At 54.1% G+C, this 26,697-nt stretch overlaps 1 protein-coding gene across 1 annotated transcript; it reads left to right on the top strand.

The window, feature by feature from the left end:
• Positions 1–222: 222 nt before the first annotated feature.
• TRPV3 (transient receptor potential cation channel subfamily V member 3) lies at positions 223–25,287 on the top strand. The gene is made up of 17 exons (XM_058675903.1): positions 223–341; positions 6,516–6,620; positions 6,738–6,824; positions 8,088–8,242; positions 8,868–9,044; positions 9,567–9,707; positions 11,149–11,429; positions 12,524–12,700; positions 13,519–13,677; positions 14,409–14,510; positions 15,356–15,429; positions 19,816–19,981; positions 20,109–20,175; positions 21,437–21,711; positions 23,288–23,400; positions 24,843–24,922; positions 25,182–25,287. The coding sequence occupies exons 1-17, from the start codon at positions 223–225 to the stop codon at positions 25,277–25,279; spliced, it is 2,376 nt and encodes a 791-aa protein (XP_058531886.1). The 3' UTR covers positions 25,280–25,287.
• Positions 25,288–26,697: the final 1,410 nt, after the last annotated feature.

The raw sequence follows: 26,697 nt of genomic DNA, 5'->3' as shown, positions 1-26,697 counted from the left end.
TGGTTTCCAACTGGTCCCTCTCCCAGGCTCATATGGGGAAGCTGTGGGGACAGCATCCCTGTTCTTGAGAAGGGTTGGCGACCTGAGAAACAGGAAGAGGGTGCCCCACTTTGGGAGGGGGTTGCGAACGTAGGGTAAATGGTGATATGCAGGGCTCAGCTGTCCCATGCCATTCCTTTTTGCCTTATCCCTGAATTGCTGCCTATCAATTGTGTTCCAGTCATGAACGCCCACACCAAGGAGATGGTGCCACTCATGGGCAGGAGAGCCACCATTGCCAGTGGGAACCCTGCCATCCTGACGGACAAGAGGCCAGCTGAGGTGACCCCCACCAAGAAGAGGTAGGACTGTCAGGCTGGGGCCTGCCAGGAGGGGACTAGGTGCTTGTTCCAGAGAGCCCTGACCCTGGGTGGACCCTAGACTCTGTCTTATCAAGGGTGGTAGTGGCCAGGTGTGACTGGGCCATAGTGGGAGCAGGGGCAGCATTGTATCCCTGGGGTGAAGCGATCAATATGATTAATACAATCAGGGAGGTCTCTTTGGAGGGGGCAGGGGAGCATTGAGGCAAGAACATTCGGGAAGGCTCTTGGAGGCAGAGCGGGACTGCTGGACATCAAGGGCAAAAAGTGAGTGGACATTCCATGTAGCATGGACCTGCAATGGGGTATGTTTCTTGCATGCACCCATGGCTTCCACCCACAGGGCACCTGGCCAGGTTGCTCAAGCTCTGTAGCCCCACCTGTGTGCCAAGGGGTTGCCAGCCATGGCACCGGCTTACAGGGATCATCAATGAGGCACCCAGCTGCCCAACTCAGTGCCTGGCGTAGGTTGGTGATTTTTTTTTACCTTCTCCATGGTTATTGCCATTAACACTCCACAGGGTACCTGGGGATTGGGCAAGGTTGGCAGGGTCCATTCTGTTTCCCCCAGGGGACATGTGTTAGGAGCTGAGAAGGGACTTCTCTAGGGTTACCCTCACTACCCCTGAGATGCCTCCCCCCACAGCTATGCTTCCCTTGGGATAGGTTGGCCCATTTGCCCTGCCGCCTCTGCCCCATCCCAGCCCTCCTCTTCGGCCAGAGGTGAGTGTGATGTTGTCCTTCTGTCTGTTGGTTCTGAATCATCATTGCCAAAGGGTCCTGTGCACCAGACTTGGGACCGGGTCGGGATGGAAAGATTGGGATTCAGGGAGGAGGATGACCCACCTGTTATGAGCAGGCCTAGAGAAAGAGAGAGCGAAAGAGGGAGAGAGAGGGTGAAGGAGTGGGTGGGACCTCACGAGTGGCTGGTCATTCTGATCCTGTGGGCAGTCTCAGGTGTTTCGTGGAGGAGGAGGTGTTGCTAAAGAGGACTTGGGTAGGTGGCAGGGAAGGGAAAGGGCATGCCAGGCAGCAGCATGTGGAGATAGATGTGGGGCAGGGAACAGCAAAGAGCCTGGTGTGGTTGCGGCACTGGCTGGCTTGAGTGGAGGAGTCTTGGTGGGGGGAGGTAAGTCCTGCTGGAGAGGGCTCTCAGGGGTCAGGTTTAGAACCCAGACAACCCCCGGGGTGGTGTGGATTTTCTTGCGGGGAGTGGCTTGGGGAGATTTGCATGAAAGGTTGTTCTCTGCAGAGTGGAGACTTGGGGCTATGGGTGACCCCTGTGATAGGCTGGTCCATGAGGTCCTGCTGCCTCTGTCCCAACCCAAGCCTCCCCTTTGGCCAGACAATAGCTTGGTGCTGCCCTTCAGGCTGTGGCTTTGAGTCACCACGCTGAGCAGTTCCATGTGCCAGGCCTGGGGTTGGGCCCAGGATGGAGATTGGGCTTAAATGCCACTCCCCTGGGGGCTGATGAGGAGCCCAGGTGACTGGTGAGGCTGGTAGTCTGAGAGGCAGAGGAGGGGACAGAACAGAGAGGTTTTCATACCATGCAGATGGAAGGCGGGCAGAACGAGGAGGAGGAGGAGGAGCCAAGCAGCTTGATCTTCTGGTGGGGGCCCTTGGAGGGACACCAGGGCCACCTCTGACATGTGCCCATCTGAGGGGAAGGGACAAGATCAGGAGAAACGAGCCAAGCTCAGGTGTGAGATGTTGGGTAAAAGGTGCCGCAGGGACATCCAGTGGATGCTCCAACCCGGGGTGCCTGGGGAAACTGGGCCAAGGAGGAAGGTGAGACATTGCCTGGGGTGGGAGGGTGCAGGCTGGGTGAGGCTGGGCTCCTCTGGGCAGGAACAGAGCACAGCCAGCAAGGACCACTCTCCCGGGAAGGATGGAGGACAGGAAAACCTGGGGCTCTGCCCAGCAGGACTGATCCGGCTGCTTTCGCTGAATACATCCCCACTTGCTCGGGAACTTAGCTCCTGGGGCAGGCTGAGCCTTGGCCCAGGGTTTTGTTTCTGGAAGTGGCCACTCCCCTGCCAGGGCTCTCAGAGGGTCCCCCTGAGTCTCCCCGATCCTGGAATCGGGACCTCTTTCCCAGCACTGAATGGAGCACTGGATGTAGAGACAAACAGAGCAGATCATATATAAAGAAAGAGGACCATGTGGACCAGGGAGGAAACATAGACAAAGGATGGCGTTGAAGGTCCCAGGGTGTGTGGCATGGGGAGAGATCCGGAGGTCCAAGCTGTCACTACTCCCTGCCCTGCCCTCAGCCCACTATGCATAGCTGTTATCACAGTATCCTTACTGGGCCCTGGGCAAGGGGATGCCCAGGGCATGGAGCTGTGGTAGAGCTGACCTAGTAGGGCTCGGAGGACGTGGGTACTCCTTGGAACAAAGCAAGTGGCCAGAGAGACTGCTGGCTAGACTTGGGGTTGCTGGAGGAGAGGGCTAAGGAGCCAAGAGAAATGGCGTGAGGCTGTCCGTCTGCTGGAGGCAACAATACACACACGTGGGGCCTTTCGATCTGGGCCAGAGTGGGAATAAACAGCACCTGCAGCAGACAGGTGTGGGGATATCTGTGTCGAAGGTCTTGTCACATGCTTATGATGGCCGGGTGCCGGGGGCAGTTGGGGCAGGCAGGGGACAGGGCCTTCTGGTCTAGTCCCAGGGTGAAGTTCCCAGCCAGCAACTGAGTTTTGTTCAGCCCACTACTCACCAGCCTCCTCCTCTCATCCATGCACTGGCCATGTAGGACTCTCCCCTGCAGGCTCTGCCCTCCCCTTCCTTCCCGGGCGGACAGGGAGTTGGGGCAGCTAGGTGGGAGGTGTCTCTTGTGCTGCTCTCCAGGCTGTGAGACCCACAGCACCTGGCACTCCAGAGAGCTCAGAACCTTCCCCAGTTCCCGTCCTCTTCAAGGATGTTGACCTGACCATTGGGACAGCTTAGCCCCGGCTGAGGTCTCTGGGGCTGGGACCCCCAGAAGAAAATTTCCTCCATCCATCTCTCCCCAACTTGCCAACACAGTGAAGGAGTAAGAGGGAAGGTGGGTGAAGGAGTAGGTGAGGGAATGAGCAGGTGGTCTGGTGGCTGGGCACTGCTCAGCTTGAGTGAGGACCCCATGCGATGAGTCAGGCAGATACTGTTTCCTTTCCCTTGGGCCCCAGCCCTGACCCTGTAGGGGACAGAGGAGCTGGTGCGCTGGCTTCCTGGAGCATCCTCGGGTCCTTGGCATGCTTTGGGAGGTGGAGGAGAGCCATAGGACCCCTCGTTAACTTTATGCTTGAAACTGGGAAGGGGCTGGGGCTGAGGAGAGGTGAGCAACTTGGAACAAGTAGAGTTTCCTGAGGTCACCATCTCCACCTGCAGTTTAAGGCTATGCTGCTCTTTCTCTTGGCCCCACCCACTGGGCTCTCCATGTGTCCACCTGCCTACCCACCATCTACTGTGTCCACTCATCCCTCTGTCGTCTGTCAGCCTCCTGTCCGCTCCACCTCACTGCTTGTCTGCACAGCATTCTTCTGTTTATTCATCTCTCATTCCTTACCTGTCCTGCCACATGTCTATATCACAAGGTCTTCTCAGCATTCGCCCACCCATCTACTCCATTAGTGTTAAGACCAGTGCTAAGGATCTGCAAAATCCTGGGGCATCAAGGATGATGGCGCTATGGTCCCTTCCAGGGAGGAACCTACAACTGAGGGAGGGGGTATTGTCCAGAGCCAAGAAAGCCACACTTTTCTCACACCTGCCCTGATTTGACCTTGGGCCCAGTTGCATCCAACCCACTGGGACAGCAGCTTTGGCCCGCTTGTTTGCTGTGGTATCTGTCTCCTGACCCAGGAATACTGTGAGTAGGGGGCTCCTTATTTGCTGAGGGAATGCATTGCTGAGGAATTGAGTCAGGAAAAGGGTTGGGGACCAGGGAAGGGACTGGACCAACCCTTTTTGAGGCAAAAGCCTCAGGTGTGGAGTTGGAGGTTCTGTGGGCAAATCTTAACTGGGATATTTGGAGGCTGAGGCACCCACAGATGTCTTTGGAGTCCCTGGCTCAGGCTGCCAATTAGAGTTGGGAGTTCTGGGGGTGCTGTGGGGGCATGGGTATGGGAACCAGACTCTGCTGCCCACTTCGCTTAGGTAGTCTGGAAGTGGGCAATGCCAGGCCAAGACCCCTCCCCCAGAGCCCAGGCCTTAGGGATCGTCTCGCCCAACCATCACCCATCTGGGTGAGGACACCTGGCTCAGAGAGGTAGCGGGACCACCTGGTGTCACACAGGAGGCAGGGTTGGAGCAGCCAGGCTTCGGGTTCTCATCCCAGGCTTTCTGTCTTCTCTTCTGGTCAGATCAGCTCAAATCAGGAGGTTCTTCTTGGCAGGCAGGAGACAGGCTCACATGTCAGCTAGGACTGCCCTCTCCCTTCTGGGGTAAGCTCCGAGGCCTTGGGGCTCTGTGTGTGCCTGAAGGAGAGCCAGGAGATTCCCAGGCTGCCCTAGTGCTCTCTCCTGCTCGCCCTGCCCTGGAACGTGGTTCAACCCGGGCAGTTCCCATGCAGGCAAACTCCTGGAGTAGGTTTGGCTGCCTATTGACCCCGAGGGAAGAGTACAGCAGTGAGGATTGCAGTGTGTAGGCTGCGAGCCAGGGCACCAGGAATCGGATTCTTGCATCAGCCTGGCTTCCAACCCTTGGAGCTGTGCATTAATTAGGTTTCGGTGCCTTTAATTCAAGGGCGATAGGAAGCTTCCTGGGCAGGTGCAGGTTCTACTTGTGGTCTGGAGTTCAGGAGGCCCCATTGGGCTGGTGGCTGGTGGAAGCCCGTGGGGATGCCGCAAGTGAAGAGGAGGAATGAGCCAGGAGGCAGGGACTGAAGTCAGGCTGAACTTGGCTAAAATAACCACCCTTCTAGCAAGAGTCACCTTCTGAGGACACGCCCCTAGGAGCCAAGAGAGCCTGTCAGGCCCACCCCCGGGACATCACTGTTGGAACAGGTCCCTTGGCTTTCAGACTGCAAAACTGAAGCAACTGTGGGAGTCTTGAGGCTAAGCCCTCTTCAACACTGCACCCCAGGGCTCTCAGCTGCAGGATGGGGCTACCATGCCTTCTCTGATTGGCCAAGTTTTTGAACTTAATGCGGCTGACTTCCCTTTAGGAGATTTTCTGGGGTCTTGTGAAGTGGAGGGGGGCACGCAAACCCTCTGGGGCCCGGGAAGGAAGCAGGTAGCAAAGGTGCCTGGGACCCTGCCCACCTGGAGTCCACTTTCCTGGTGGTCCCTCGAGTGGTGCTGCAGCAGGTGCAATGTGTGTGTGCGTACGTGTGTGTGTGCGTATGTGTGTGTGTGTGTGTGTGCATCCAAGGTTACCCTCACCCCAGGCCCTACCAGGAGGCCCCTTTCTGAGTATGTGATTGCGGTTTCCCAGCGTACACACCTTTGTGTTGATGGGTGCATCTGGAGGGGCGGGGCTGGGACTGCATGGCTGGAGTGACGTTCTGGGAGTCCACGTGTCCCTGGACAGTGAGTGTTTGCTTTTCTCTGGGGGCCCTGGACTCCTCTCCCTCATCTCCCAGTCCAGGGAAAAAGTAGACCCTTGTCCCTCCTGCTCCACACCGCCCCAAACCCCTGGACTTCCTGGAGTGGTTGTCCTGCCGACAATGAGTTCTTGGCATTGCCTTTGGCTCCACGAGTCTTCCCAGTCTAGTTCAACTGTTCTTGGCCATTTCTGTTGTGCTGATCAGAGGGGGCAGAGGGCGGCAGGGATGCTACTCTGGCCTCTACCCTCCTGCTCAAGAGCCAAAGGGAGCTAGTACAGCTCCCAGACTCGCCACCTCCCCTGGGAGGGCCTGCCTTCAGAGCTGAATCCCGAGGGGCAGTGGGGCATCCCTGGGGGTTTCTCGCCTCCAGGTCCCTGTTGTCCACCACGGGGGTGTCCCTCTCCTGGTACCAGACCACTTTCTAGAGAGACCCTTGGGTTCAAATGACAGGAGTCACCCAGACCCAGTCTAGACTCCAGCACTTCCACCTCCCTCCCTGGGACAAGTCACTTCAGCCTAGAGCCTCCTGGTGCCTGGGCAAGGCCCTGTATCCTGGAGTTGTGGACATTCTCGCTGGCAGGGCTGAAGGCCCTGCCTGGCTCTCACAGCCTTCCTTGCTGTCCCCCCAGTGCACACTTCTTCCTGGAGATAGAAGGTTTCGAGCCCAACCCCACCGTGGCCAAGACCTCTCCCCCCATCTTCTCCAAGCCCATGGACTCCAACATCCGGCCTTGGTGAGTGCCAGCCCCTGTGCAGCCCTGGCTCCAGCGAGCAGCAGCTCCAGCTCCCTATGGTGTGCTGCTCCCATCCCTTTATGACCCTGGTCTTCTATCTGCCCTCCATGCCTGCAGCCTCTCTGGCAACTGTGATGACATGGACTCCCCCCAGTCCCCACAGGACGATGTGACAGAGACCCCATCCAATCCCAACAGTCCCAGGTGAGTCTGGCTGTCCCTCTCCTCCCACTGTGCCCTCTGAGGGGACAGGGTCATGCTCTAGGGCCCTGTGGGAAAGAGGAAGACACCGCCATCCTTAGGGGGTGGAGACAGGCATGCAATAAGTCAGACTGTCACAGGTAGAACAGGAAAAGTCCATCTCACATAAGTGGAGACAGAACTAGCAGCTACGGGGAGCGGGCAGGGAGCAGCTGGGGGCTGGGGAGAAGCTAGCTCATGGGTGCGGAGTAGGACAGGCAAGGGGAACACGTTCCGGAGCCCTCTGCGTGGCCACGTGCTGATCATGCATCTTGGGTGCCAGGACAGCTCCAGAAGAGGGTTTCAATGTTCTCATCACAGAGAAATGATAAACGGTTGGGGTGACGGCTGCGCTAATTGCTCTCATTTGGTTATTACACACTTTTATCCCTGCATGCCAACATCACGCTGTACCCCATAAATACGTCCAATTATGTGTGTCCATGAGGAATGAAGAAAATGTGGGCTGGGCGTCTGGTGTAGTGGCTAACATGTCCCTGGGGACGTTCACTTGCCATCTGGGAGTCCTGGCCCTGCTTTTGATTCTAGTGTCCTGCTCATGCGCACCCCAGGAGGCAGCAGGCACCACAGAGGAGATCTGGATTTTAAGCAGATCTGGATTTTGTGTCTGGCGCCAACATCGATCTGGCCCGCAAACTGGCTGCTTCAGGAATTGTGGGGTGGGTGGGTGTGAACTCGCAGATGGGAGATGTCTGTCTCTCCACTTTTCAAATTAAAATAAAGAAAAATAGAAAAAAGTACAATCCAAATCTCCATTCCTTTTAAAACATTTATACAGCAACCATGAGCACTTCAGCCTAAGTGCATTTGTGTAAATTAAAAGCGCTTGCGTCCATACCAGCAATGTGACACTGCCGGAATGTGTGCAGACCAAAGACATTGACGTGTGGTCAGACTAACCTATTGGACGAATGGAATTTGAAGCATGCCAAACATACCAGAGAAATTTCTGTTCTGATTTCCCTATGCTTGGGCCTAGATGGTTACTATGTGTATCCAAGTATCTGTATTTTAATCAAACGGGATGGCTTCCGGGGTAGGGTGGGGGAAGCCTGGGACAGTACAGGGACCCTGGTGGGCATGAGATGCATTGCCATTGGAGAAGATGCTGGGGGACTGCTGTAGTTGATCCTATGGCTCTGGAGAGGGGAGAGAACAGAGTTGGGGGCACACTCTTGGTGCGATGAAAATCTTTTCTGGCCTTAGTGCAAACCTGGCCAAGGAGGAGCAGAGGCGGAAAAAGAAGCGGCTGAAGAAGCGCATCTTCACGGCTGTGTCAGAGGGCTGCGTGGAGGAGCTGCTGGAGCTGCTGGCAGAGCTGCAGGAGCTGTGCAGGCGGCGCCGTGGCCTGGATGTGCCTGGTCAGTTCCTGGGGACTGGGGACCTTCCTCGGCTCCTCCTGCCGGTGCCTCATTCTGCTGGCCCATGCAGGGACTTTGAACTAGATTTTGAGGGCAGTGGAGAGCTATGGAAGAGTCTAGACAGAGGAGGATCATTGGCTAATGTGGCCACAGGAAGGTAGGGTTAAGCTGGAGAAGGCTGCTGGACCAGTAGAGCTGGGGGAGGGGAGCCATTCTGGAGAGTTCTTTAGGCAGGGAGATGTGGGGAGGGAGGGTGACAGTGAGGAGAGGCAGAGGGAGGCATCTGGGGGTGCTATTTGCCCTGGAGTAACTTGGAGGATGGCTGGAGCTTTATCTGCCCTGGGGGGAAGGAGGCAGCGGCTGGTGGAGGGGAAACAGCTGGGCTGTTTTTTCAGGCTGGGAGGAAGGGGCTGGCGGCACCAGGGCATGGTGAGAAGGTACAGAGGGACACATCTCTTCTGAAGGACAAGTCCCACAGTCCAGCTAGAAGGCTGCAGACAGGGGAGGAGGGCTGGGGAGTGGGGTTTGGTGAGGGGCGCAGCAAGGGCGCAGAACCCAGAGGTGAGGCTGGGAGGGCAGGGTGGCTGGGCCCTGCTGTAGCTCCACGCTGCTTGGCTGCCCGCAGACTTCCTCATGCATAAGCTGACGGCCTCGGACACGGGCAAGACCTGCCTGATGAAGGCCCTGCTCAACATCAACGCCAACACCAAGGAGATCGTGCGCATCCTGCTCACCTTCGCCGAAGAAAATGACATCCTGGAGAGGTTCATCAACGCCGAGTACACGGAGGAGGCGTACGAAGGTAGTGGGGGGCCGCAGGGCATGGCAGGGAAGTTCAGCCCAGGGTCTCCAGCTTGCCTGTCTTGATCCTCCCTTCTCAGGCCCTGTCTGATCCTTCCTGTCTTCTCCGCAGCGTTTGCAGCCACAGGGTTCCTTTGGGGATTGCTGGAGTCTGGTGGCCACAGCCAATGCCCCAGCATTCTTGGGGTTTCACCAAAACACATTGATTTTGCACATTCTGATTGAGTGAATATATGACTGTCAACTGGTGACTACGTAGCCTCTGTTGCCTTGGCCACCAGTCCTTACGCTTTCCTTTCTCAGTCTCTCCCTGTCTTTTCTGTTTTACCCCAAGCTACCTCTTGTTGCTGGGCTAGCTTGGGTGTGCCTGGCCCACTCTCCCTGTGGGTGGGGCAAAGGATGACCCAGACAGCCCCGGCCATCCTCTCCCCTCCTTCTCCAGGGCTCCCAGGCAATCCTGGGGCCCACCCACCAGGGGATGTGGTCCTTGCCCTGTGCTGAGCGCCTCCCCGCCTCCCCACAGGCCAGACGGCGCTGAACATCGCCATCGAGCGGCGCCAGAGAGACATCACCGCGGTGCTCATCGCGGCGGGCGCCGACGTCAACGCGCACGCCAAGGGGGTCTTTTTCAACCCCAAGTACCAGCACGAGGGTTTCTATTTCGGTGGGTGCCGCCTCTGCACGCCGGCATGGAGACCCCCGAGTGGGGAGACGTCCTTGCAGGGTGGTCCGAGGTCGCAGCGGGCCGAGCCCGGGCGAGGCGGCAGGGGAGGAGCACGGTGCTGGAGACCAGCCAGAGGCAGGGTTGCTGGGGAAGGAGCTGTCTCTGGTGTTGAGTAGCAGGGGGACAAAGAGACAGTCCCTCTTCCCAGGTGAGGCGGTGGGGTGGCTGGGTTCCCCCGCTATGGCCTGTGTGTCGGGCTTCTCAGGGAGTCAGGAACAAAGAACTGACAGAGACGTTCTGGGCTCCAAATGTTATGATTAGGATGCTCCTGACAGAAAATAATAATGCCTGAGTAAGGTGTGGTCAGTTCTCAAACCAACCTGGAGGGGGAGACAGGGAGGGAGAGAGGAAGGGAGAGAAAGAAGAGAGATGGGCCTGGTGTGATAGCATAGTGGTTAAAGTACTTGCCTTGCACTTGCCGGGAACCCATATGGGTGCCGGTTCTAATCCCGGCGGCCCTGCTTCCCATCCAGCTCCCTGCTTGTGTCCTGGGAAAGTAGTCAAGGAGGGCCCAAAGCCTTGGGACCTGCATCCGCATGGGAGACACAGAAGAGCTCCTGGCTCCTGGCTTCGATTGGCTCAGCTCCAGCCACAGGAAGTGAACCATCGGACAGAAGATCTTCCTCTCTGTCTCTCCTCTCTGTATATCCACCTTTCCAATAAAAACAAATAAATCTTTTTTAAAAAAAGAAAGAAAGAAGGAGTGAGAGAGAGCGAATCTTTAGTCTGTTGGTTCTCTCCCCAAATGGCCTGCAACAGGCAGGTCTACACCATGCTGAAGATGGAACCCAGTAACTCGGTCCAGGTCTCCCACGTGGGTGACAGAGGCTCTAGTACTTGGGCCATAGTCTGCTACTTTCCCAGAGAAGAGGGCTGGGTTGCAAGCAGCCGCTCCAATATGGGAATCCGACAGTGCAAATGTTGGCTGAAGCCGCCGCTCCCCAGGGCCAGCTCCTTCTCTTTTCCTAACAGGCACATGTGCAGTTTGCATTGTGCAGGTGCAAAGCTCCCTGCCCTCATGGCACTGCCATTCCTAGGCTGGGGAGAGAGAGGCCCTCAGTGCTACTAGGTGTTATGGGCAAATTTCTTAAAAATGACAGGTGCTGTTGAAAAGATACAAAGTCAAAGGAAAGGGAGTGGGGGCTTTTGTCTGGGGTGGGCATTTTGTCTGTGGCTGAGCTGGGCAGTGTTGGTGGGCCAGGGTGGAAGCTGGGAGGAGATGGGTCAGCCAGGAGGCTAGTGAGCTAGCTTCAGGCCTCCCCCTGCGTGGTGGGGAGACACACAGGAAATAGGCTGTGGGCCCTGCTCCTGGGGCTTGGGGCTGCTGCCTGTGGCCTGTGAGAGAACCAAGCCCTATCCTGTGCGTGCTTCCCTCTCTCAGGCGAGACGCCGCTGGCCCTGGCGGCCTGCACCAACCAGCCCGAGATCGTGCAGCTGCTGATGGAGAACGAGCAGACGGACATCACCTCTCAGGACTCCCGCGGGAACAACATTCTGCACGCTCTGGTGACGGTGGCCGAGGACTTCAAGACGCAGAACGACTTCGTGAAGCACATGTACGACAGGATCCTGCTGCGGAGTGGCAGCTGGGAGCTGGAGACCATGCGCAACCACGACGGCCTCACGCCGCTGCAGCTGGCTGCCAAGATGGGCAAGGCCGAGGTGGGCCCCAGGGGGCGGGTTGGGGGCGATGAACTGTTCTTACTCTGGGCAGCGGTGGGCGGGGTGTGTTTACTCTGAGTGTCAGCACACAGCACAGCACAGTGGAATAAGGGCTGAGGACCTGCTCAGCCCTTCTGCCTGATTGTCTTTGCTTCTGTCTCTTACCCTGGGAGCCCCTGGCTGGCATCAGCTTAGGGGAGCTTAGGGGCCCAGGTGATGTTGTGTTCCAAGTGCATTGTGACTGCACACTCTTGGGGGATGAGGCACCTGTGTGGAGGCTTAGTGTCAAGCCCTAGGGCCTTGGATTTTCTTAGAAGGATGGGAGTCCTGAGCCAATGGGCTGTCCTTCCCCAAGCAGATGTTTGGAGCCATGTCCTTGGCAGAGAGCAGCTGCATGGGGTCCAGGGTGCCTGGTGTGCAGGGCTGGAGGACCTCGAGGGAGCCTTGGGCCATCCTGGGCTCAGCTGCCTGTCAGTGACTGCAGTCATGACTTGGCCAGAGGTCAAGATCAAGACCCAGGTTCTTCTTCCTGGGGGAAGATTGGGGCCTCTAAGCCTACTCTGTGGCCCCCTTTGTTTCTTAGCCCTTGCAGTGGGCTATGGCTCCTGGGAGGCAGCAGGAGGGGGTAGGTGGCGGCTACTGAGCAGTTATGCTAACTTCAGTCACTCCGCACCATGCCCCCCAACCCCCAGCTCCGTGATCAGCTGTCCTGAGGCCCTCGGCTGCTGTCCCTGTGGTCAGGGCTGGGCTGCACAAAGGGCCTTTTGTAGCTCTTGTAGGGAGAAGGGGGTGGAGCCTGTATCCCCCAGTGCCTGCTTCCCGCAGGTTCACAGGAGACTCAGTGTGTGATGTGGGTCATGCCTCCTCCAAGGGCCCCTCCCCTGCATGCCGCTGTCCCTGGTGTCCTACACCAAGCATGGCCCAGCACGTTCATGTGTTCTAGAGGACAGGATGGCCACCGCGCCTTGTGGGAGACACCTGCCTCGTTCTGGGCTCCGCTGTCTTCTACACAGGCCATTTGGAAAGCACATCCTCTGGTCTGCTTCCCTGGCAGGCCAACACAGCATTGATGTCATTTCCTGTCCCAATCCCAGATCCTGAAGTCCATCCTTGGCCGTGAGATCAAAGAGAAGCCGCTGCGGGGCCTGTCCAGGAAGTTCACCGACTGGGCTTATGGGCCCGTGTCCTCCTCGCTCTATGACCTCACCAATGTGGACACCACAACTGACAACTCCGTGCTGGAAATCATCGTCTACAACACCAACATTGATGTGGGTCCCCTGGGTGGAGTGAGGGCAGGACCCCAGGCCAGGGGCTCAGAGGGTGCTGGGGCTGGGGCGGGGGAGCATGCCTGGGGCTGCTGGCTGTGTGGCACCTCTTGTCTCCCACTCCTAGTCTTAGTGGGCATAGCTGGGCATGGGAAGAGTGGGGCTGAGGGGACCTGCTGGGCTCAGCTGTCCCTGGTTGACCTCAGACTGTGGACCCCCGAGTTGGGGTTTTCCTGAGCCCTTTGGGTGTGGGCATGTGTGGGTAAGGAGGTTATTCCTGTTAGTCCTGTCTGTGTGCCTGGGCTCAGAATCCTGTCTTCAACTGTGGTCCTGAATGAGGCCAGGGAGCACACAGGTGGAGCGATCAGGAGGGCCTTCTTGGAGGAGGCCAGAGAGGGGAGGTGAGCACAGCTGGAGATGAGGAGGGAGGAGGAGCAGTAAAGTGGCTGGCTCAGCCTATATCCTCTGTGTTTCCCCAAGAGTCAGGCTGCCCAGAGCCTGCTTTGTCCAGGCTCTCCCTGGTTGCTTATGGTGGCCTCACTGGGAGGCTGTTACAGGGGCTGCCCCTCGGCCACCCCCCTGCTAGCTGGGTCCCTGCTGCATCACCTGCACCTGTCGTAAGCCACCAGCTCCCTGGCCCACGTGTTCCAGAAGGGAGTCTCAGGATCCAGGGGTCACCCCCCCCCCCAGCCTTTCCAGTCAAACCAGTTCCTGCTGGTTCCTCCTCCTCGGAGCTCCCTCCACCCTCCCCGATGTTGTCTTCCTGTCTCCCTGTAAGCCCATGCCCACTGTGCCAGTGACCATGCTCTTCTTGCCCCCAGAACCGGCACGAGATGCTGACCCTGGAGCCGCTGCACACGCTGCTGCACATGAAGTGGAAGAAGTTCGCCAAGTACATGTTCTTTCTCTCTTTCTGTTTCTATTTCTTCTACAACATCACCCTGACGCTCGTCTCCTACTACCGCCCCAGGGAGGAGGAGGTTCGTGTGGGCTCATGGTGGGAGGGGCCCTGTGCTCAGAGCCTGAGGATCTTGGAGCTGCCCTCTGTGCACATGAAGAAAGCTGAGGCCCAGAGAGGGGCCCTCTGGGGGTCTCATCCCTCAGGCCTGTAGGGTGGTGCTGGGAGAACATCCAGCCTGCCTGCTTGTTTGATCTGGCCCTGCCCAGACAAAATTCAATGTACTACATTGACTTGTGTGGCCTGTGAAGGAGGTTATAAACATCTAAATGGGACTGGGCGGGAGAAGGGTTTGGCTGCCCTTGTCTTGAAGTCTGTAGGAACTGAACGCGGAGTCCGCAGGGAACTGTAGAATTAGGAGCCCTGGGCTCCCCGCAGGCCCTCTGTCAGTCCAGGGCTGAGTGCGTGTTTGTGGGGTGGGGACCATAGGAAGTGGGAGGTGAGGGTGGTGGCATGGACCAGCTTGCCTGCCAGTTCCCTGGGCCAGCTCAAGTGTGCACCTTGTTCAGATGTGCCAGGTGGCAGTGCTAAATGTCTGGGTTGTGGGATTACACTCCTTGCTGGGGAATGCTGGTTCCTTTCGTGGCAGGAGAAGGCAGGGGCAGGGAAGGGGCTGCCACTCCTCCTGTCACTTACTCCAGAGATCAGCTTTCATGCCAGCCTTGGTGTAGCTTGAGCATTTGGCAGGTGTCACCGGCCCTCCAGAGCTGGTACTGAGCCCTCTCTTCACCATCCGCTTTCCTTCACCCCCAGGCCCTCCCGCACCCCTTGGCCTTGACACACAAGATGGGGTGGCTGCAGCTCTTGGGGAGGATGTTCGTGCTTATCTGGGCCACGTGCATCTCTGTGAAAGAGGTGAGTGGGCCACTCAGCCGATCAGGCTGCCACAGGGCTCCAGGCAGGCTTCTTTTGAGTATGGGTTTCTCATTAAAATATGGAAATAAGTGAATAGGGATGGCCTGTCCTACCTTCTTCCCCCATCTACCCCCTTATCCATCTGCCCACCACCCACCAGCTTCTCAGTGCCCATACTCTTGCCACCAATCACCTGCCTACTCTCATCAACCCAGCAGCGCACTATCACTCATCCATTCTAGCGCCCCTTCCACATTCATTCTCACCATGCTTCCCACCTTGGTCCAAACAACTCTCCACATGTCTCTCTTTTAATCTGTGCACATATCCATCCAACCAGTCAACCAAAAGGCACCTTCTGAGCATCTTCTTTATGTGGGGGCAGGCACATAGGAATGAAGAGACTCTGCCTACGTGGGGCTTACAATTGGGTGGGGACGCAGCCTGGACACAAACATCCAGATTTAAGGCAGACTGAAAAGGGCCCAAAGTTGGATTTGTAAAGGAAGGGAGATGACTTTTTGTCTGGGAATAGGGGGAGACAGAAAAGGCTTGGAGGCAGGGGTTAGGGTGGGATGGGGTATGAGTTATCCAGGGATGCAGAGATCACAGAGTGGGTGTGGTGAACAGTATACACAAAGGCTCTGAGGTTGGCAAACGGCTGTATTTGGGGGGTGGTAGGTGGCCATGCAGATTCTGGCACAAGTCCTCTGCCATGTACCCCACCCTGGGTCCTGGCTGGGCCTCCTTGAGTCATGGTCCTGGGGACATACCTCTTTCTGGACCCCTAAGTGGGAGGGGGCACAGAGAGAGCACAGTTGCTTTTCCTTCCTCCCTGGCTATAGGGCATTGCCATCTTCCTGCTGAGACCTTCGGACCTGCAGTCCATCCTGTCGGATGCCTGGTTTCACTTTGTCTTGTAAGTAGGTCTGTCTGCTTGGTCACCAGCTCACAGGTAGGGCCAGGTTCCTGTGTGGTAGCTGCCGTGTTTCTCTACAGTACGTCACTGTGTCCCAGTCCTTGTTCCAGGGCTTTCCTCCTTGCCTGCTAGGAAGAGATGCCCGTGGAGAGGGTCAGAGAGCCTGAGGGCTGTGTCTACTGGCTGGTGGCAGATGGGTGGCTGACTCCATGTGCCCCGCGTGGAAGCATGAGGAGCCTTAGCAGTCAACTGTTTCACAAAGGCACGTTGCAGGGCAGCGTCTGCTGTGGCCTGTGGGGCAGAAGCTGCCAGGGTAGATGTAGACTGGCATGTACTTGGGAAATCTTTTTGAGTTTCCAGTTGAGACCCCATTCAAGCTCCTGGGAGCAAGGGTGTGAGTCATTCACAGTCACAGTAACTTCAGTGGTGCCCAGTCTCTAGCCTCCTTGTCATTGGCTCTGCAGGCTGGTGCAGGATCGTGCCATGAGTGGTGGGCAGAAAGCCCAGCTCAGCAGCTGTCTGCATGAGGTCATGGGCAGCAGATGTTCAAGGCTCACATGAGCCATCTGGAGATGAGCAAGGGCTGACTTAACACTGCTGCCATGGGGAAGGGTGGGGCCGGAATGGATCTGGGAGCTTGGGATGGAGACTTTTGGGTTGCCCAGGTGACTCCTGTGAGCCCTGAGTAGTAGTGTGTAGGAGTCCGAGTCTCACCCTGATGCTTGCACATGCCCGTGTTTGTTAAGTATGATCCTGCCTTGAACATGGACATAATTCTTTGTCCCTGTGAGCAGGTGAGGCACCCAGGCTTGGCAGGAAACGGTTAGGGAAGGTGCAGTGTCTTCTTTGAGGAAGTTTGAGGATTCTACTACCCAGAGAAACAACCCCCGCTTTTTGTCCAGAGAACCCCCCACGTGTAATCTTCTCTGTTCTGTGGGCATGGAAGAAGATGAGATTCTATTCCATGTCAGTCCCAAAGGCAGCTGATTCATCCAGTCTTGGCTTTCCATTACATTATATATATATATCAGCTGTGTCCTTGCTTGAGCTAGGTTTTTAATGGTGGAAACTGTCAGATGTGACAGACAAAAGGGAGGTCTTTAGATCTGTGTAGGAACGCATTTTGTTCTTGAATGTTAGGGGCAGGCATTCTGTATCCATGGGTTTGATCAACTAAAGACGGAAAATATTTGAAAAAAAAAAAGTATTTCTGTACTGCGCATGCATGGATGTTTTGTCTTTGTCCTTATTCCTAGAACCACATAGCATGGCTTGCTAGCTTGTATTCACCTTGTATTAAGCATCAGAAGTAACCTAGAGTGATTTCAACGGCAAGGGTGGATGTGTGTAGCTTCTAAGCAAAGCCCACGCCCTTTCCCGGAAGGACTTGAGCAAGGAGGGTCTTGGAACCCATCCCCTTCATCTGCTGCTTCAAAAATTTTCAGTGGTGAAATGCATATTGCATGAACGCTGACATTTTTTTCCTCTTAAATAATTTATTATTTAAAAAAATAATGATTAAATGGTTGATCAGGGTGGGAAGGTTCAAGGTTTAGGGAAAATTGGGTGAATTCGTTGCTTCCAAATTTGCTATTTCATCTTGTTGTTACTGGGGGAAAAAGAGAAAAAAAGGGAAAAACCACTCACGACTTCCCACACGTCCCAGTACCCAGGGGTGATGAACCGCCACCTGATATCAGCCCAGAGTGTCAATATGTACATATTCTAAGGGTTCTGTCCAAGTGGTTTGGATAGTTCTGAACTGCTGCCAATTTCACCGATCCAAGGATGATGTCACCCTCCCAATGTCCATTGGCTCCATACACCGAAATTATTTGCTGTCATTGTTTGTTTGGGGTTGTTGTCCAATTAATTCTGTTCTGCTACAGCACCAAATGTGCTGCCTTATTCTCCATTTTACAGCAGGGCCTGTCTGCTGCTCCGCCTTTTTCACTGGGTAGGGCATGTTCTTTTTTTTTTTTTTTTTTTTAAGATTTATCTATTTTTATTACAAAGTCAGATATACAAAGAGGAGAAGAGACAGAGAGGAAGATCTTCCATCCGATGTTTCACTCCCCAAGTGAGTGCAATGGCCGGTGCTGTGCTGATCCGAAGCTAAGAACCTGGAACCTCTTTCAGGTCTCCCACGCGGGTGCAGGGTCCCAAAGCATTGGGCCGTCCTCGACTGCTTTCCCAGGTCACAAGCAGGGAGCTGGCCGGGAAGTGGAGCTGCCGGGATTAGAACCAGCACCCATATGGGATCCCGGGGTGTTCAAGGGGAGGACTTTAGCCACTAGGCCACGCCGCTGGGCCCGGGTAGGGCATGTTCTTGCTGGCAAGTCCAAGAAGCTGGAACAGATATCTCAAGCATCACCAGCTTCTCTACCCCTGGGACTTACAAATCCGATACCCGTCTGTTACATGGGTGCTCAGACCCAGACTAAGAGTCCCAAGTCCCGTCATTGTCCCCACTCCGAGCTTCACAGAACCAATGTCCACCTAAAAGGCGGGCCCCAGGATCTGGGCCAAGCAACCCACACTCCACCTCTTTCCCTGTCCTGAGGGCTCAGAAATCCGTCCCCCACCACACATGTGGGCCTCAAGACTGGAGCCAAATCTACCCTGCCCCTGTTGGATCACCTATCCCTGGGATTCATGTGCCTGGCCCCCCTCTTGGCCAAGGCTGGCATGTCTCGCCTCACCTGAGCTTCTGCAGTCTTTTTGTGCCACTTGGCCCAGTCTAGTCTGTACCCTGTTCCAGCTCCTGTTGGTGGGTGCTGCAGCCTGTCCCAGCCCAATCTGATTGCTATCCCGGTCCTAATGTGGACTGGCTGATGTTGTGGCCTGATCTGGCTTCTCCTGCCCCCTTTGCTGGTTCTCAGATCTGCCAGTGGGTGTTATGTGCTGGCCCAGACTGGTCTGTCCCCAGACCTGACCCACATGTATGCCAGCGGGTATTGTAACCTGGCACAGCTTACTCTGCTCCTTGCCTTGCTTCCTGTGCTCTCCTACAGGTCTGGAACACTGCCATTTTTAAGCACATGTTTGCAATAACTCTGTGTCAGGCAAACCTGATGGCCTACACTGGAACCAGCAGCCTCCACTCCCCTTTCCCTTCTGCTTCTTTCTCTGAGTTTGCCTAATCTGGTATCTCCCATAAGGGAAGTCCTATAGTGTTTGTCTTAATATGATTGTGTTTTTTCACTTAGCACGTATCCTATTTTGTTGAAAAGATTAAGAGAGGCCGATGTTTGGTACAGTGGTTATGCTGCCCCTTGGAACTCCATGTCCCATGTCAGAATATTTGGGTTGGAACACCAGTTCCACTTCTGGCGTCCTGTGAGGGCACACCCTGGGAGGCCATAGGTGTTGATTCAAGTGCTTGGGTCTCTGCCACCCATGTGGGAGACTTAGTTGTTCACAGTTCCTAGCTTTGGCCTGATCCAGTTCCTGCTGCTGTACGTGTTTGGAGGGTGAACTAGCAGGTGGAAGATCTCTCTCTCTCTCTCTTTTTTTTTTTTTTTTTAAAGATTTTATGATTATTGGAAAGCCAGATATACAGGGAGGAGGACAGACAGAGAGGAAGATCTTCCATCCGATGTTTCACTCCCCAAGTGAGCCACAACGGGCCGGTGCGCGCCGATCCGATGCCGGGAACCAGGAACCTCTTCCGGGTCTCTCACGCGGGTGCAGGGTCCCAAAGCATTGGGCTGTCCTCGACTGCTTTCCCAGGCCACAAGCAGGGAGCTGGATGGGAAGTGGAGCTGCCGGGATTAGAACCGGCGCCCATATGGGATCCCGGCGCGTTCAAGGCAAGGACTTTAGCTGCTAGGCCATGCCGCCGGGCCCAAGATATCTCTCTCTCTCTCTGTCCTGCACTCTCTCTGCCTTTCAAATGAAAATTAACTTTTCTTAAATAAAAGAGGGTATGCTTTGGGAGACTGCTATGATTGAACTTTAAGTATAGATGTTGGTAGCTCTTGTCATTTTGGTTAAAAATGCAGTCTTTCACTGTCTCCTTGGCGTACCTGGGACACCCTCAAATCTATTTGGGATTCAGAAATCATGTGAGTGATTTAAAAACTGTGGCTTCTTGGGATGCACCCCAGAATCTCCTGGGAAGCTGGGTTTCTCGATTTATTTTTCAAAACGTCCATGTCAGTTGCTACCTTCCCACCATGGACCCCGATTCCCATCTGGTGTGCAGTTGGTAGGGCTGGACCTGAAACACAATCAAGTGAGTCTGAGGCTGCTGTCCCTGTCTTTTCAACATTAACCTCTGGGGTGACGGTTCAGGGGTTCAAGGGAGGCCTGGGGTTTGGATGTCTCTGCCCTGATATGGAGCAGAATTAAGTAAGGCCCTTGTCTCCTGTGTCTCCTGAACAGTTTTGTCCAAGCTGTGCTTGTGATACTCTCTGTCTTCTTGTACTTGTTTGCCTACAAAGAGTACCTCGCCTGCCTCGTGCTGGCCATGGCCCTGGGCTGGGCGAACATGCTCTACTACACGCGGGGGTTCCAGTCCATGGGCATGTACAGTGTCATGATCCAGAAGGTGCGTTGGGCGAGGGGCCAGGGAGGACGGCCTGATGAAGGCTGAGTGAGGGCAGGGAGAGGTGGGACTGGCAGGCCATGGGCTTGTGCTCAAGGCTTACACTTCCATTGTGTCTTATTTCTCGCAGGTCATTTTGCATGATGTCCTGAAGTTCTTGTTTGTCTATATCGTGTTCTTACTTGGATTTGGAGTAGGTAATTGATGTGTGATTGTCTTGACTCCCACCCATGTGAAAGCACTTTTCCGAAGTTGAAATGACAAAAGACTCTGTCACCTGCCTATGGGGTGTTTTCCAGGCGTTGCCTTTTGATTTCTCTCAATGATCTCCTCTCCCTCTTCTGCCACTACAAAGTAACCGAGGCTCAAAGATTTGGGCCTGTTGCTCTTCCCCATCCAGTCCACTCCCACATGCCTCCCTGACTTTTATAATCCCAAGAAGCCTGAGAAAGCCTTGGCAGGTGCTTTGGCCCCTCCCTTTTTTTTTGCGGTTGGGGAAACCAATGCTGACTGGTGGTCTTTGCAAAGTAGGGACAAGGAAATGCATTGCAATACCTTCCTTTGCCCTTCGGATTGTACTTTGCCTCAGAGAGCTTTGTGAGAGCCTCTGACCTGCCGAGGACCAGGCCTGTGGAGCCCCCCTTTCAAATCACCCCATTTCTAACGGAGAACAGCACAGGCCAGCTTTATTTCTAACTGTATGTGCAGAGCAAATGTTGCTCCCAAACCAGCTGTCTCTTCTTCCATTTTCTTTCAGTGTGGATGTTGGCCTTCAAAAGCAAGCAGTCTGGAGCTTTTATGGAGTGGAAATTTTGCTTATTAATTTTCTCCTCCATCAGATCATTTATTCATCCATTCATTTTATTACTCAATAATTTGTCTATCCATCCTTCCACCCATCCATCCATCCATCCATCTACCCATCCATCCATCCATCCATCCATCTCCCACTCAGACATTCAGCAATGAACTGTTGCTGTGGTATATTGGAAAGGAGAGAAAAGTGAAATCTCGCTAAAGTAGAACTCACAACATAGCATTGGGAGGAAACTCAGGGTCTTAAAGGGTCAGGCATACAGGAGCTTCAAGATGAACGTGGGGACCAGGGCAAGTGCACGTGCATGCACACACGCACACTCAAACACACGCTCATACACACAGATTATAATGAGCAACTCTGCTGGGCTGTAAATGACCAAGGACCAAATTGTGGGGTGGAGGAGGGAGGGAACTTTACTAGGTGGGAATGGCTCTGCAGGAGGTCAAGGCAGGGAACCCCACCTTGGACAGGCTCTGTGGGATCTGAGGCTGGAGATGGGTGTGAGTTGCCAGAGAGCAAGAGGCCACAGGCTTGCATTGTGGGTTTGGGTGGGTGCATGTGCGAGTGTGCATGAGTCTGTGGGGGCAGTGAGCCAGGTGGAGAGGCTCATGGGAACCCATCCTGTCCTGTCGCCCCAGCCCTGGCATCTCTGATTGAGAAGTGCTCCCAGGACGACAAGGACTGCAGCTCCTACGGCAGCTTTGGGGACGCGGTGCTGGAGCTCTTCAAACTCACCATAGGCCTGGGCGACCTGAACATTCGGCAGAACTCCAAGTACCCCATTCTCTTTCTGTTCCTGCTCATCACCTATGTCATCCTCACTTTTGTCCTCCTCCTCAACATGCTCATCGCCCTCATGGGGGAGACCGTGGAGAACGTCTCCAAGGAGAGTGAGCGCATCTGGCGCCTTCAGGTGAGTAAAGCTCTCCCCCTCCCACCCTGGGGACTCAGGTCAGCACCCAGTCACTGACAACCGCTGCACTGGTGGGGCTGGGGCGGGGCTTGGGAAGCTGCATATTATGCTCCCCTGTGATTGACCAGACCTCTCTGGGGTCTTTGAGTGAGGGGCTAGGAACAGCCTTGTGTATGAAAGAGACCCTAGCTTATGGAGGAGCTCTGCTCAGAGGTGACTTTGGTGACTGGGGGATGTGGAGGGGTGACCTTAGGCTGCATTAACAGGAGTATGAGTATAGGATCTGGGACAGTGAGGTGATGGTCCAACTCTACTCAGTCCTGCCTTCACACTGCTCACCCGCTGCAGCTGCCAGTCCATCTGGTGGGGCTATAGGGTGGACTGCAGGCTGCGCCTCACAGGTTGTTGGAACTGGGGCTGGAAGAAGGCGAGAGCTTCGGCAGATCATTGCTGAGTTGTCTATGAAGGAGGGAGCATCTCCCTTCAGGGGCACCATGGGGCAGAATGAAGATACATGGGGGGCAATGCAGGTAGGTAGGAAAAGTAAAAAAACAAAAAAAATTATTTAGGGATTGGCAACGTGGCACAGTAGGCTAAGCTTTCGCTTATGGTGCTGGCATCCCGTATGTACACCAGTTCAAGTCCTGGCTGCTCCCACTTCTGATCTAGCTTTCTGCATATGGCCTGGGAAAATAGCAGAGGATGGTCCAAGTCCTTGGGACCTTGCATCCATGTGGGAGATCTTGAAGATGCTCCTGGCTCCTGGCTTTGGATTGGCTCAGCTCAGGCCATTGTAGCCATTTGGAGAATGAACCAGTGGGAAGATCTCTCTGTCTTTTCTCTGTAACTCCTTCAAATAAAAATCAGAAAACAAAACATAAAAATATTTATTATTTGAAAGGCAGAGTTATACACACACATACAGAGAGAGAGAGAGAGATCTTTCATTTTTCCATCCACTGATTCACTCTCCAAATGGCCACAACTGTTAGGCTAGCTGCAATCAGACACTTGGAACTCTATCTGGGTCTCCCACATGAGTGGCAAAGGTTCAGGTTCTTGGTCTATCTGCTGCTTTTCTACAGTCTTAGCAGGGAGCTGGATCAGAAGTGGAGCAGCTGGGACTTGAACCAGCACTCATATGGGATGCCAGTGTCACAGGTGGCAGCTTAACCTGTTTGAGACACAGCACTGGCCCTGAGAAAAGCTTTGATGGGCACAAGGAAGTGTCTAGTTATGAAGGTAGCTTCATTAGTTTGTGTATACTGCTCAGGAGAGATGGGACAGGTTATGTCCAAGGATTTCCAAGGCTGGGTGGGCGGTGGGACTCCACCATGTCTGAATCTTCCTCTGTGGGATTCCAGGATCTCAGTATTACAAGGCCCTGAGCTTCTGGAGACATTATGTGGTTCCTAAAGCACTTTGCATGTCTTCCCCAAACATCCCGTTTTTCAATTTTGCCTTCTTCGGATTCACTGTACCCTCAGGCTGTATGCATTAAGCATGCACCTGACTTGGAGCTGTGCTCCCAGGGCTGACTCTGAGCAACCTGCCAAGGCTTGTTTAATGTCCCCAGAGAGCCAGGACAATCTTGGAGTTTGAGAAGATGTTGCCAGAATGGCTGAGGAGCAGATTCCGCATGGGGGAATTGTGTAAAGTGGCTGAGGACGATTTCCGGCTGTGTCTGAGGTAAGTGAGGGCATGGGTCTCGGGGGTGAGTAGAGGCAGTTGACAAGGTATCAGGGAAATGGTGCTGCCACTTGCTTGCTGTAAACACACCCGCTGTCTTGGGCCTTCGTAGAAGGTGGAATTGACTCTTACGGGGTCACAGGCTATGGGGCAAGGGTGCTGGAGCTTCCCGAGAGGGAAAGGGGGACTGGCCCACTCTGCTCTCCCTTTCTGTCCCTGTGGGGGTGCCTTAACGCTTCTCCCTGTGCAGGGTCTGGCTTTGCAAGCATTGACCAACATGACCCTCTCTGTTCTTCTGTCTGTCCTGTGTGGGTTCTAACAGCTGTGGATGTGGAGCCTTTATCATTGGCAAGTGGAAGTGAGATAGCTGGTTTTCTTTCGTATGATTTGTTTTCTTCATTTGAAAGGCATAATGACTGAGAAGGAGGGGAGAGAGAGAGAGAGAGAGAGAGAGAGAGAGAGAGAGAGAGAGAGAGACGGAGAGAGAGTGGTGTGTGTGTGTGTGTGTGTGTGTGTGTGTGTGTGTGTGTGTGAGAGAGAGAGAGAGATCTTGTACCCTCTGGCTTACTCCCCAAATGGCCTCAAAGACCAAGACTGGGCCAGGCTGAAGGCAGGAGTCAGGAACTTTTTTTTTGAACATGGATCCAGGGGCTGAAATACTTGGACTATCTTCTGCTGCCTTCCCAGGCACATGAGCAGGGAGCTGGATTGGAAGTGTAGCAGCTGAGACTTGAACTGTACCCATATGGGGTATCGATGTTACAGTGGGAGGCTTTACGTGCTATGCCACAACACCAGCCCCAAACTTCCATACTTTCAGTCTTCACACCTTCCTCCAAGGTGGTTCTCTCTGAGCATGACAAGTGTGATGTCTAAAGAGATTTACTTTATGCCTGTAGGAGCAGCTTACAGGGTTTCGGAGTCACTGAGAGGTGAAAGGATCCATGAGGCTTGGTAAAATGGGCATCAATGCAGATTTCAAACACTGACAGTCAGGATCTTGATCCCTGGGGTGGACAGAGGAGAACTATTTAGAAAGATTATCCAGCTCAGCATTGTGGTGTAATAGGTTAAGCTGCTGTCTGCAAGTCTGGGGTCCTACGCGGGTGCTAGTTGGGGCCCCGCTGCTCCACTTCCAATCCAACTTCTTGTTAATGGCCTGGGAAAGCAGTGGAAGATAGCCCAAATGCTTAGGCCCCTTGCCCTCACATGGGGAACCCACTGGAAGCTCCTTGTTCCTGGCTTCAGCCTAGTTCAGTCCTAGCCATTGCAGCCATTTGGGGAGTGAACCAGCCTGGAAGACTCTCTCTGCAACTCTGCCTTTCAAATAACCAAAATAAATGTTTTAAAAAAAGAAGCCAGAAAATCCAAATGTTGCTCCATTTACTTGTGTTTAATGAGATGCGGTTGCCAAGATGTGAGAATAATGGTTACTCTTGCAGGATTAATGAGGTGAAGTGGACTGAATGGAAAACACATGTCTCCTTCCTGAACGAGGATCCGGGGCCCATCAAACGGACAGGTAACTGCTGCTGCAAAGCATTATGGGGTCTAGTCTGGTTGGTGTGCCCTTGGGCCAATCAAGTTTGACGGTCCTGGCTTCTCTCCCTCTGTGACACAAGAGGGTTGCCCACAGTTGGTTCTCGGGTCTTTCCCAGCTGGGACAATTTCACAAGCTTAGTTGGAAAACTTCTAAAAAGCGGGTGGTGCCGTAAGACATCAGACACAGCACACATAAATAGTCGGATTCTGAAATAGTTGGATTATTATTTTTTTTACAGCAGACCTCAACAAGATTCAAGATTCTTCCAGGAGCAACAGCAAAACCACTCTGAATGCATTTGATGAAATAGAGGAATTTCCAGAAACCTCGGTATAGAAGCAGAGCTCTGAGCTGGTGTGAGCTAGGGCTGCCTGGAGTGGCTTTGCAGCATAGTGGGGCCTGGCCCTGCAGCAAGCCTCTCATGTGCTGAGTGGGATTGGACTGAGAGGCCCTCGTCAGTTGGTCTGAGTGGGCAACACCCTGGGGTTTTGTTAATTGGCAAAGTACACCCATGGCCACTGGTCCTGGCAGTGGGAGTGTCCTGAAGTTCTGGGTGAAGTCCCTAGTTTTACCATCGGCAGGTCAGCAGGTGGAGGGTGGGGTGTGGGGGCGGGAAGGGGCGGGACCTGGAGGCCAGGGTCGGAATCTTCCTGCTGCCAGCGTCTCTGTCTCTCCTAATCATGACCCCAGCCCAGGTACTCCACGGACACCCACCCACTGTGCTTGGGTTGCTTGAATTCATGGGAAACTTTTGATTCTGTCTCAGGACGTGCAGGGAGCTTGAACTGAGTAGAGCTGGATGTGCTGAGGGAGGAGGGGAGTGAATTCTGGAAACAACCTTCTAGAAACTTCAGGAATAGAGAAGCCACCCTTGGAAAGAAACTTGGGACTCTGGCTGTCTTAGACCAAGGGAGACTTTTTTTTTTTTAAAGTAGCATGATTAACACAGGGGTTTATGTTCAGTAGAGAAAAGACATTTCAGTTTTGAATGAAAATTACTTCAGCTGAAGAATGTGACTTTTAAAAAACTGAGATACAGATTTTTGGGCTTGGGGGCTGGATAGAAGTGTTAGAAGCCTGGCCTCAGGGTGGCCGGGCAAGGACAAAAGGCTTTTTCTTCACACACACAAAAGTTCACAGGAGACCCGTGGGTGGGACCTGGCTGCAGGCTGGGATCTGGGTGAAAGGGCTTGGCTCTGTGTCCTCATCTCCCTGGAGCGCCTTGCTGGGATCATGGCTTCCTCTGAAACAAAAACAGCAGCTACTCTATATATGCCCTCGGATCTCAGAGATTACTGGTGGCTGTCAGTACTTCTTTCGGGGGGACGCTTAACAAAATACTTGAAATGGCACTGGTAGTAAGTGCTTTTGTGAACTGTGAATTCCGAAGCGAAAGGGGAAGGCTCGTGAGAGAGGAACATTGGCCAAGACTTGGGGCTTATTTTTAGATCTTCTTCCTCTGGTGTGCTGTCACTGTGGTTACTCAGTTTGGGGCAGAGGTGAAATGGAGTGGGGAAAAGTTTTTTTCTGGTGACCAGAGCCTAGACAAGCACAAATCCACTCTACCTCTGTTTATCTGAGGGGCTGGGGTGGGGGGCGGTTTAGAAGTGAAATGATCAAGGTGGTCACCATGAATTAATTTTTAATTTCTCTTTTTAAATTTATTTATTTGAGAGGTTGAGATAGAGAACTCCCATCTGCTGGTTTGCTCTTTTTTTTTTTTTTTTTTTTTTTTTTTTTAAGATTTATTTATT

This window comes from Ochotona princeps, chromosome 17 (genome assembly GCF_030435755.1).
Source record: "Ochotona princeps isolate mOchPri1 chromosome 17, mOchPri1.hap1, whole genome shotgun sequence".
NCBI classification, from domain to species: domain Eukaryota; kingdom Metazoa; phylum Chordata; class Mammalia; order Lagomorpha; family Ochotonidae; genus Ochotona; species Ochotona princeps.
The sequence above is the reverse complement of the archived record's forward strand: the minus strand, read 5'-3'. Positions and strand labels throughout refer to the sequence as shown.